Source organism: Aphelocoma coerulescens, chromosome 12 (genome assembly GCF_041296385.1).
Source record: "Aphelocoma coerulescens isolate FSJ_1873_10779 chromosome 12, UR_Acoe_1.0, whole genome shotgun sequence".
Classification (NCBI taxonomy): Eukaryota; Metazoa; Chordata; class Aves; order Passeriformes; family Corvidae; genus Aphelocoma; species Aphelocoma coerulescens.
The window spans coordinates 4,217,167-4,229,670 of NC_091026.1; the positions used below are offsets into that span (position 1 = coordinate 4,217,167).

At 51.6% G+C, this 12,504-nt stretch overlaps 1 protein-coding gene across 1 annotated transcript in view; it reads right to left on the minus strand.

Moving 5' to 3' along the window:
* BSN (bassoon presynaptic cytomatrix protein) overlaps positions 1 to 10,277 on the minus strand; it is an 86,990-nt gene extending 76,713 nt beyond the window's left edge. The window contains exon 1 of the mRNA XM_069028235.1: positions 10,117 to 10,277. Coding sequence (XP_068884336.1) covers positions 10,117 to 10,277 — 161 coding nt within the window. The remainder of the gene's footprint in view (positions 1 to 10,116) is intronic.
* Between the last annotated feature and the right edge of the window lie 2,227 nt (positions 10,278 to 12,504).

The window sequence follows — 12,504 nt, forward strand, 5'->3', positions numbered from 1 at the left end:
CCCAGAGGGATGTTTCTGGATGCCTTATTTTTGCCAGGTTGAGGTAATCACTGGCATATAATGTAGTGATAGGGATCATCTTTTCCACTCCAACAGGAACTGATGTTCTGTCATAACTGCAGTGTATAACCAGTCAAAACCTCATGTAATACAGTGGTAAATGGGCTCTGAAAATCACCACCATCACAAAAGGTTCTATATAACACACTCTGTACAAACGGAAACAACCTCTTTTCCTGGTGTGCTCCTGAGCTACAGGGTTCCCAAGCAAAACATTCACAACTTAGAGACAAGTGGGAAAAGGATGAGGCTTGGATATTTTCACTCCTTGGGACTACAGATCTGCCCTGAATACAAAGGATGGAATAATTTATAGGGATGAGAGCAGCACCCAGCATCACCTCCTCACGTACGCCGGCGTCAGGAGTATTTACGGAAAGCTGCCACTGCTGCCTGGCCCCGACACAATGTGCTCCAGCACTATCTGCTCCAGACATCTCACAAGTTCATATTAGAACTGGTGCAGCCCACAGATGTGTTTGAGACTGACAGCAGTTCCCTCACCCTCCCAAGAGCCATTCCCAGCAGAGAAGAGCGGGGAAGATCCAAAAGGGCAGCATTCCAAAGGGCTGCCACCAACGCTCACCCACAGCGTTGAGAAATCCTGCGATGAGCGGGGACAAGAAACCCAAATTATGGTGGCTTACCATTGGTGGGCAGAAGACAACAAAGCTGATGATGCATCTGAGAGGAAATACGGGGAAAATCTGCACACTTGAAGGACAACACCGGGTTCTTTGTGTCCTACTGCTGGTCCTACAATGACTATGTTAATGGGTCTCAAACCTGGAACCCCACGAGTCTCAGACTGGAAATCAAAAACACAACAGAAGTTCATAGAATCATGGAATGATTTGGGTTAGAAGGGACCTTAATGACCATTTCATTTCCAACCCCCCTGCCATGAGCAGGGACACCTGCCACTAGACCAGGTTGCTCCAAGTCCTATCCAGCGTGGCCCTGAACACTTCCAGGGATGGGGCAGCCACAGCTTCTCTGGCAAGTTACCGCAGATGAACTACTGAAGCAGCCTACAGCAAAATTAAAATGGAAAAAATTACATTTACTCCTTCCTGTCAACTCGGAGGTTGTTGCTGAGCACGATGAGAACAGTTCAGGCTGTGACCATCTCGGGTGTTTAAGCCAAGCAGACCAAACCCAGCCTACCAAGGCAACAGGCACTGGCACTACAGTGCCCAGCTGCAGTACAGCCCAACCTGCAAAGGCTGCAAACCAGCAGGGTTAACTCTGCCAGTTAACTGGGAGGTTAGTGTTTAAAAAAAAAAAAAAAAAAAAAAAAAGAGAGAGAGAAAACCTAACCAAACAACAGTTTGTCTCCCTAAGAAGATTAATAGGTGCATTTAAAGAAATCAGGCTGTAGGCTTAATGAGAGAGAGGCAGCAAAATCCTAAATGTGAGACCTCCTACAGTTTTTCAGTCCAGCTGTACAATCAAATAATAGTTTATGTAACTAGGATTGAAACAAAATAAATTAAAAGTAATTTCATGTTTCATCAAAAGAAAAAGTACAGTTCGGAGTCAATGCGGAAAAAGATCTAGTTCAGCCCTGCATTCTCCCCAGCCTTTCATAAGCTTTGTATTATCAGCTGATTTGGGTTTTTTTCACAAGAGAAAGGCAAATTACCAAGTCCCTTAAGAACTTATTATATGTTTCCAATTTTCAACTATTCCTATTTTATAACGCATAAATTCACATATCTATAAGTGAAATGTTTTCTTTAGAAGATGAAAGAAAAAAAAAACATGCTGTTTTTCCTAGGCTGCAATCTGTTTTTTGGTTAAATAATAAAAAAAAAAAGAGTGGTTAACAGCTACAACATGTCAATCTTTGAAAGTAATTCCTACGCACAACTTCATCCTTTTGCAAACATTAAATATGGCAAAATCTTTTCATACTCCTCATGTCTAGACTGTTGAAGGAAGGGAACAAACTACCAACAGACTCTTTCTTCTACTGGGAAGCCCATGGCAAACCCATTTCTGTCTCAGGTGGGGTGTTGAGAGGGCCAAGCCCCTCTGGATTCATTTAACAGCTGAAGAAGACAGATCTCACATTGACTTCATACCCACATACAACTTCCAAGGATGGAGCACCCTGAGAAGAAGCATCCTGAGACCATGACAGAAGAGGCTGCATACTCCAAGCATCTCCTAACAGAGCTAAAAATCCATAAATAAAGGCAAATTTCAAAACAAATCTCCCTATTCACGATGCTACAACCCTCAGGACTGGTCCTGCAAAGGGATGTTCACTGGAACCAGGCTCTGAGCCTCTCAGCAGCTGGAGAAGCACGTGAGCCCCCAAGGCCAGGAAAGACTCAAGACAGGCTAGAAAGCAATATTCCACTGCTATGCAAGGAAACAAAGAGAAAAAAGGTTCAGGGGCTGCTGTCAGCTATTGACATCTGGCCTCTGCAAGTGTCTCTGCCCTGTATGGCCTCCAGCACTCTGGGCTGGATGGAGGAGGGCCTGCCAGCCTCGGACACCCCGTCTGAAACACGGGATTTTGTAACAACTGCACCAAATGACATTTTGATTCATGGTGATTTTTCTTCTAGGCCCTTCAGAGGAGCTGTCAAATCCTCATCTGAAAGCTATTCAGCATAGAAAACTGCTTTGTCATGTCTGAGAGCCTGTGGTCCCTGTCAGGTCCAGGAACCAAGTGAAGAACAGTTAGTCACACGTGCCCAAAAACCCTCAAAATTCAGCAATGTTTCTCAAGCAGCACGGATGCATTTTCTATGCAGCATCTGCTTGCTTTAAGTTTAGTTATAGGTATCAGAAAAGGGAGAAACCCTCCAAGAGGACAGGAGATGCTCTTCTCATGAGGACCTACACATGACCAGAGAAGAGGTCCAGGTGGCTCTAAGGTCTCCCTGGAACCTTTTCTTCCCCAGATCAAACCCCAGCTCTCTGAGCCTGCCTCCATAAGAGGAGAGTGCCTCATTTAAGATCTTAGTCATTACCTCATTAGTGGGGGCGTGATGGGGTCTCTAATGGTGTCTATCAGGTAATGGCCCTGTGCTTCCACCTTTTCCCAAGAGTACCTTGTAAACCCCATCACAGTCACTTGGTTCTTGGACAACCATGCCCACCTCAGGGAGCACTAACAGTCTCCACAGGGAGATGCTCTAGGGAGAAGGTGTAAAGGCTTTTCATTCCTGTTCTAAGGACAGGGACAGGAGAGAGGTCTGGGAACAGTCTGGGCAGGAGAGGGGTTTGTGTTGTATCTCCTCTTAGAAGATGCCTAACGCACTCTACCACATTAGACATATGCACATTTTTCTTCTATAGACAATGACCTAGAAACACAACTAAATCATTTTCGAAAAAAGAGAATGCACCAAACTATTTAATCACATCTTCAGGGGGGAATGAAGCCAGTAAGAACAGCTAATCTGCTGCTCATCACAGGAACTATGGTTTTGGACTGAGGGAGACTTTGTATCTTCAGAGGCGAGGATTTTATTTAAACCTTCTGTGATCATATATCCCATTATAGCCTCTGATAAAATGCTTCTACACTTATTTATGCTCACTGTTAACATACACTTCATTAACATTTGGCTAGCATGGGCCTCTGAACTGCAGAGGTGTGCCTCTGCTAGCCATCATAACCATCTCTACCACCCAGTGCCAGCAGCCAGGCCAGAGGGCATGTTCCCTCCTCATCTCCAGCCAAACCACAGCACTTAAACAATAAGAGAAAACAAAATAAAAATTGCATTCAGAGGTGCTTTCCTTGACTTGTCTATGGGGAGCTCAACGTGGGCAGGGAGCTGCTGTCTCCTGCCCCTGCAACCCACTGTCCCCAGTCTGTTAATGGGGCTGAGGTCTCTCTTCAATGTCAAACACACACTAGGAAAACTACAAGAGGCCACAACTGAGCAAGACACCACCATCAGTGTAGTTAAGTCATCTCTGGTATTAAACACAAGCAGAGCACCTCATGAACATGCCTTCCAGTAAAGCACAGGCCAGCGTTAATAGGGTCCAGCGATGCTGCTCGCTCTTGCAGGCTCCTAAATAGCACATTGCAGGTGCTGGGTGCTCTCAATGAGGAGCCAGCTCAGAGCATTCATAAAAACTTTCCAGCATCAGTGACATGAAAAGCAGTATGACGTGCTCAGCAATGACTGACAGGCTGCACAGCAGCACCTTGGGGTCACGCCGAGCTTAGAACCGCCAGGCACGAAAAAAGACAAAAAAACTTGTTTGTAGGAATAGTCGTGCTCATAGACTGATACAAAAATAACAAATCTGTCATTCAAACAGACATTTGAAAACACAGTGATGGCTCAACAGTGACGATCTCAAATTCAAGAAGAAAATAACAGTTTACAATGCGTGGGACCAGGATGACCATCAGCACTTGCTGTCACTCATTAGCCAAAAAAAACCCCAAGGAACATCCTGGAGCAGCGGCATTCAACAGCGAAGTTGATGCGATAATCTTATTGCCACATCTAGTGAAAAACCAAACACCTTTGCCATTAAATCATTTCACCCTACTGAGCTACCTGCTCTTGGGAAGCACTCTTTGCACCCTGACTACCTGTCCCATCCTTCCCAAGGGGCACCTCATACGGTAGGAAATTAGCCTGATATTGGAAAAGGATTGCTGGAAAAACACCCTCGGCCAGCCATGGTGCCAGCCCCAGCCAGGGAAGTGGTGAAGACGGCTGTGCAGAGAGGCTGTGTGGCAGGCAGGCTGTGGTGTTCTGCCAGTCCAGATGCACATCAAGTATTCCCCAAACTCATTTAAACTGCAGGAATATGCCACAGCACTGACTATCTGTTTGCACTGAATTGGAAACATGATGGGAAACATCAAATATGTGCTTGATTCACACAGCAGAGAAAAGAAACAGCTTTATTGCAGCATGCTGGAGAAGCAGAAGTGGAGAGGCAGAAGCCAGCCCAACATGAGCAACAATGTGGAGGAATCCATCAGCCCCAATGGATGCAATCACTTGAGCTGCAGCTCCACTGCTGAGCATCAGCAGAAGAATCAGGATGGTTTGGCTTGGAAGGTGTAGTGGTTTGGTCTAAAATGCTCATTACAAACCCAACCTGTGACAAAATGGACCCTAAAGATCACCTAGTTCCAATCCCCGGCCATGGGCAGGAACACCTTCCACGAGAAAGCTGACCATCACCACTCAGATTTCCAGTGCAAAGGAAGCAGCCCTGCCATAGCTTCAAATTGTACCAGAAGAAGACAAGAACTCCTCCAACTTTTCAACCAGCACAAGCCGACACAGCAAAGGACATCAATCCTTTCAAATTCTTCTACATCCTTTCTGAACAGAAGTGGACACTGCAGGAACATCCCCAGGAGCCTCTCACCCAGCAAAAGCGATTGGTAAAGATCCATGCCCACAACAAACCAGCCAGGCTGGTTCCAGCAGTGAGAAACCCTGACCTGTGATGCAGATTGCAAATCTGTGTATTTGTTTTGGAAATAAAGGCATTAATAATTGATGCCAAACACTGTGAATATTGATGAGCACATTCCCAGAAGAGGTTTTGGAGTTACTTAAGCACCCAGAATTGTGCCGTCTGGATTCGATGGCCTAATGGCTGCTGTCAGAGCAATCACAAGTAGGCAAAGCACTGTGTCACAGCCAGCACTGCCTGCCCATCACAGGGGGGGAAGATGAATTGAAGCCCAATGGGCTATTTAACACCGCAAGTATTTTGACTTGATCCATCATGTACACCATTTTCTACTCCTTTTACTTTTTGATGAGCCCAAAACATTGTGTATCTGTTCTTCCCCTCCTCACTTAAACCCAGCCCCACCTCCCTCCTGCCCCTCCAAATGTCTTGCAGCAAATAAACTAATGCTTAATGAGCGCAAAAGCATGGCAGGAAAAAACTATTTTAATGTTTGAGGAAATTCCCAGCAGTGCCTCTGATAGTGATGCCTCTGCCCCATCCTGTACAGGGCTCAGAGCCTTTGGGGAGAGCAGAGCATGGAAATGAGGATGGAGCTGGCTCTCCAGGTGAGCAAGAGCCCTCTCTGCAGCCTGACTTCCCATCACATAGCCTGGTTTTATTCCTAGCACAGTCATATGAAAATGGACATCGACTGCTCATTTCTGCAAGCTTGGGAAAAGTGCCCATTTAAAAATAAATAGGCGAAGTTGCTTTTTTAAAAAAAATTATGTATAAACTTCTTATCTCTCATTCTGATGGTACTTACAGCAAGCAAACAAGCACACGCAAGTGAGCTACCAAGAGGGTAGAAGGGAGCGTCCAAACTGCACTGGTTTGTCCAAAGTTCCTCTGATTTAAAGGGCTCTTTCTTTCTGTTCTGTTTATCCTGTACTCTTCCCTATCACCAGATTTTTTACGTCAAGCTCCACCACCTGCCAAACAGAGCAATGCTGAATGTACAACAGGGTAAACAGGATCAGCACTTGCCTTGCCTTTGTTCCAAGCCAAGAGAAGGCTCTGGGGGAGCTCAAAGCCCATGCCAAAGGTGCTACCACGCAGTACTGCAAACATTCCTTCTTGGCCACTTCAAGACCTTCAGCTCACAGCAAGCCTACCTTGAAGCTTAAGAAATGGTGGGGTACAACCCACAGTGTGGAAAACAAAGGTCCTGGCATCTCTGCTATTGTGCCATGGGAGCAAGCTCCCTCCCAGCTTTGCAGCCTGCAGCCAGCCTGGCTGCTTGCACTGTGCATCTCCCAGCTCCAGAGAAACAGTGGTGATGAAAGCACTGCTGCTCCCACAGTCTCTAAATTTGTGGCCGGTCCTCAATGCTTCCCAGGAGACCACCCCTCTTCCATCCTTCAGTCTGAGCTCATGCATCCAGGTGTCAAAAAGAGACTTTTACAAGCTCCACAGCTGAGCAGCAGAGAGACCGAAAATCTGAATGAATCCAGCATAAATCAGGCACAAATACAATCAGAAGCAGCAATAAAGTCTCTCTGCAGGTTACCAGGAAAACCAGCCATCTAAAGCACTGTGCCCCGAGCTACAGTTCTGAACTTGGGATCATCCCCGCTCTGCCACCCAAGCCTGTTTTATCCATCCATCAAGCTGCACCGTGAAATGAGCTTGTCCCTTCTGCTTAGTGGGTCTCTCTGGAGGAACAGACCAGGACTTTTCCAGGCACTGGAAAGCTTTCTGTCCAAGTGCATCAGCAACCAGTCTGGGTTCCTTTGGTCCTACAGGTTAATGATGCTCCAGCTTTTCACCTCCTTTCAGGCTACAGAGGCTCTGTTTGTCTGAGCAGACCAGCAGCAACCCTTCCCTCCCTCCTCTGATCCAATCTCTCCTTGCTGGAGTACCAGAGTAGGGCACAGCTGCCTCAGGTGAGATTCCAGCAGCACCTTGCTGGAAGGGTGAGGTCTACACTGAAAACATCTTGCCTGATGTAATCCTGCACCATGTTGGCCTTTTCCAGAGCTGCATCCTGCTGGCAGAGCCAAACTGCCCCAGGGCTGAGCCCTTTTCCCAGCTTCCCTCCAACCTCTGGGTCCCCTGTGCCTTGCCAAAGCATGCAAGCAGGAAATCAAAGTTTATAAATAGTGGTAGATGTTGCAGCCTGGTGAGAAGATGCTACTTCTGTGGGATGGTTTCTGTTCTCCAAAGTCTCTTCACAGTGTATGCACAGCTCCTTAGAAACTGTTATTATGGATTTAAACACAAGACCCCGAAATCCAGGGTACTCCGTATAAGGTATTCAGACTATTTCTCTGGGTAACACAAAGCAAACTGTGAAAAATGACACAGAAAAGTCACACTACTATAGTTTTCACTGGCTGGCACGTGGATTAATGTTACTTAATTCAGAGAAAAGAAATAATTGCTCTGATATTGAGAGAAACTCACTTTCTCTGGTCGCTTGGGATTTCTGGAGCAGCACCTTTTGCACTGCACACTCACTGCTCGGCCAGCACATCCTGTGCTCTGCTGAACCTTTCACAACATATGGTCTGTCTTATGTGCCCACTCCTGCACCTCATCAAAGCAACTTTCTCCTCGAGGCCTGATTTCCCTTCGTTGCCACTTTGCTATCTTGAATTAAAATCCCTGAGTGTCATCTCAGCCCCCCACACCCCTCCCACGCTTAGGTTTTAAATACTGGCATAGCTCAGCATCGTCCCCATCCTACTGCTGCTCCACGGCACAGCCCCGCTTGGCCCACCTCTTTAATTGCGTTAATTAATTGCAAAGGAGGGCAGCTCCCCAGCAGCAGCTTCCCAGGAGGCACAGGAGCATCAGCTCAGTGTGTGAGGGCTGGAGCATGGCCGGAAAAAACAACCTGGTGTTTCTGGCAGGAGAGGAGTGTGGATGGCCAGTGCTGCAGACTGTGCTCCTTCATCCACCAGCCCCATGTGCTCCAGGATCCTAAAAGCCCCTGGAACCCCTCGTGCTGCACAACAGACCGTGGGCCATAACGAGGGAGGAGTGCCAAAACTGGACAGAGACAGCAGACCTGCACAGCTGCCTCGGCTCCTCTCATTACAGCAGCCTAAACAGCCCCGCGGGTATTTAATTTTAAATTGTTCAAGCAGCTACAAACAACTCCTCACTGGCAGAATCCAAAGCACAGGGGCTGTGACTCTCTAGCAAGGGAAACTGAGAAAAACGTAAAGGAAAACGAGCACAATTTCACTCAGAAGTATTTTTTTCACACTCCCTGTGTGAAAGCTCACAGGGATCTTAGAGACAGAAGCCTGCCTGCAGGTTGGCTGCCCTGTAGCATCCCTGAATCCCACTGGATGTTACGGTGCCGCCTGTGAGCAGCGATTGCAGCCCAGCAAGACGGAGCCCACTGCCAGGCGAGACTGCAGCCTCCTGCTCAGGCTCCTGCCTGGATTTTCCCTGTTTGAAGCAACACAACTGGCAAGACCAGCAATGCTCATCACTGCCCAGGTGAGGCGAAGAGCCCAGAATGCCACTGCCTCGGCCACACACTGAGGGCAAACCGCCTGCCAAGTCCCCCGCATCCCTCTGTGCAACTTTCTGCTCCTTGCCTTTATTTTTTCAGATAGGATGATGTTTTAGGATCGGCTATTTTTTTAAAAAGGAACACCTCTTATCCCACACTTGCTTCCAAAGTATTTCCCTCCCAGCTGGCACTGCTTAGCAGAAGGATAACAGCTCGGTGCAGTTCCCTGCGAGGTTTTGCACCGATGACTCCTGGCAGGGCTGCACGTCCCTCTTGTTACATAACGACCTTTCCCATTTGGTGCTGTCTCCACTTGGGGTGGCCACGTTTGGGAGTGGTCACATCTGGGGTGCTCACATGCCCCAGTGCTCTCAGCCGTGTGCTGCCAAGCACCATCCCCCCACCCTGCCCACACCCACCAACCCTGAACCACATCCTTCTCTTCTCCTTATGCCTCTCCCCTCGCTGCTGGACCTCTGCCCACCGGGCAGCACCTCGCTTTCTCCTGCTCCCCAAACACTACACTCCTCCCCAGGCACTCCATCCCTCTCCCACATCCAGCCCCAAACCGCACCCCTGCTCTCCGCAGTACTCATGGGTGTCCCGGAGCTGCCAGTTCCCCTGGGGCTGCACCCTCCCAACAGCAATCTGCCTCGGGTACCTCCATCACCTCTCTGAGCCCCACTACACCTCCCTCGCCTGCCTTCTCCCTGTTGCCCACACTCCACAGCCGCACCGGCTCTCCCCTGGCTCGCACTCCGTGCAGACTCCTGTCTCACCTGCCTGCGTTGCCTGCAGGTGCCCCACAGACCTGCACCCCACGGCACCTCCCACCCGCGTGCCCCCCAGACACCCCTGCACCCACCACACCTGCACCCATCACACCTCTGCGCCGCACCCCGGCCCCTCTGACCCCTGCACCCGACAGCCCTGCACCTGCTGCCCGCCTGCCCCCACACCCCCGTGCCCCCACACACACCCGCACCCACCGCCCCCTACGCACCTGTGCCCACACCTGTGCCCACACCCCCACCCAGCCGTGTCCCGCGCCCTGACAGCCCCCACAGCTCCGGAGCCCGCCCCCGACCCCGCGCCCCGCAACGGTCCCCGCCCCGCGCTCTGACCTGGGCCCGGCGGCGGGCGGGAGCTGTCCGCCGCCGCCCGGTGCTGAAGGCGGCTTGGCGGCGGCGGCGGCGGGCGGCGGCGGGGCCCCTGCGGCGGCGGCGGCGGCGGGCGGCAGCTGCCCGTCGTCGCCGCCGCCCTCCAGGCTGGCCTCGTTGCCCATGTCGGGCCGGGCGGGACCGGGACCGGGGCCGCTCCCTCAGCGCAGCGCCGCCCCCGCCGCCGCCATCAGCGCCGCTCCGCCATCGCCACCCGCCCGCGCCGCCGCGCGCATGCGCCGCCTCCGCGCCCGCTCGCGCCGCGGGCACGCGCGCGTTCGCCCGACCAATCGCCGCCCGCCCGACGGGGCCCCCGCCGGCACGTGCCCCCAGGCCCCGCCCCGCCCCGCCCGCCGGCCAATCGGCGCCGCGCAGAGCCAGCGCTCGCGCCCGCCAGGCGGCGCCACGCGAGCTCCCGCGCTGGCCGTCAATGAGCGGCCCGTCTGCCGTGACGTCACGTCCCGGCGGCCAATGGGCGCGCAGTCCTGCATGAGGTTACACCTAACAGCCAATGAGCACCCACTCACCCATGAGGTCATGGGGTGCTGCAGGATGTCACACACCACCGACCAATGAGAGGTCCCCTCCTCCATGAAGTCATGTGCTGCTCCTGGAAGTCACAGCCTGATAACCAATTAGCACCCACCTCCCCCGTGATGTCATGGGCTGTCCAAGAACATCACACCCTGCCAGCCAATGAGTGTCTTGCCCCCTTGTGAGGTCATGCACTGCCTTGTGATGTCACACTCTGCCAGTCAATGATTGTCCTGCTCCCTGTAAGGTCACAGGCAGCCCTGCACCCTCACAGGCTCCTGTCCAACGAGCACACTGCTACCTCATGAGATCATGGGCTAGCCCAGGCTGTCGCTCACAGCCACACAATGAGCACACGCCTCTCCCTGTGAGAGCACAGGCGTTCTGGTGAGCCGATGCAGCCTCAGCCAATAACCACCCCATCCCTCCCATGGTCACCCCGAGCCCAGCCAGTGACCACCACTGCTCTTCCATGACATCACAGGGCTGAACCAATGGGCTCACATGCTCTCCCTAAGCTCCAGGCTCAGCCAACCACATCCCCTCTTCCCATGAAGTCACGCAGCACTCAGCCAATGGCCACGCTCTCTCTGTGTGAGGTCAGAGGCTGCCCATGGCGTCAGAGGGCAGCGGTGCCTGTGGGAGTGCGCCCAGCACTGCCAGGGCTCCTTCCCGCCACCTGCTGTTAATGAGGGGCGGTAATTAACGGGGCCACCGCCGGTCCCCTGCTGCCACCCTGCGGCTCCCCCGGCCCGGAATCCCCCTCGGGGGGACCCCAGCAAGGACAGAAAATTGGCCCCGGAGCGCCAGCCCCGCCGGAGCCGAGATCCAACACAGCCCAAGTAGTGCTGGCGGCTGCTTTTTATGGGCTGTGAGTCAACACACACGCGCTAAATCCTAAAATAAACATGAAACTGGGTCCAGCCTCACCTCGGAGTGCACCAAAATAGCAACTGGCTCCAACAAGCCCCAGGAACAAGGGATCTCAGCCCCTTCCCCGCCCCTTCTGTATCCCCCTCCCCAGGGAAGGGGATGCTGGTGCTGGAGGTCACTGCTCGACCCTGAGGAGCAGGTGTAGGGTGCGAAAGGTGTAATACGGGAGGAAGAGAGCTTTGGAGGAACTGAAAGCACTGAGCAAGAGAATAAAACAGCTTCAGTTCTGGGCCCGGGCAACAGACGTGCAATAAACCAGAACAAAACTACATCAGAAACAACCCAGCAGCAACAAGTCCATGGGAAGTAAGAGTGCAGGAGTGGATGAAAGAGTGCAGGATGGAGCAGGGGGCCAGGACACACAAAAAAAGTTTGGCTTGTTTGGATTTTTTCCTGAGGTGATGTGTCCCCCCAGACACCAGAGACTCAAAACATCCACTTTAAACAGAGGTTGGAGCAGCTGCCAGCAACAGCACTGGTGCAGCTGGTGCCCAGCCAAGGTGCTCAAACCTCAGTTTAAACCTGACATCATGTCAAAACGTAGCCCCAAAACCCCTTCTCAACGCCTCTACTGCAGGCTGGGATCTGTTCTCCCTTTATGGGCAGACACAACACCAGCTCTCCAGCACCCCCAGCATGGAAGCCCATGTTCCCCACCAGTCACACACTCACACCGTCACTGCTGCCTCCTTAAAAGGGTCTTCCTGAACTGGAGAGATCCAGAGCAAGTGTCTCACATTTTACAGACACCTGATACCTACCTTGAAAGGACCAGGACAGCGCATAGCAGGCTCTCTGCAGACCCTCTCCCAGGCTTCTCCTATGCAGAATTTACTTTGCTCGATTAAGTCCCCCATCCCTTCCCCCCAAGCTTTTTTTCCAGCC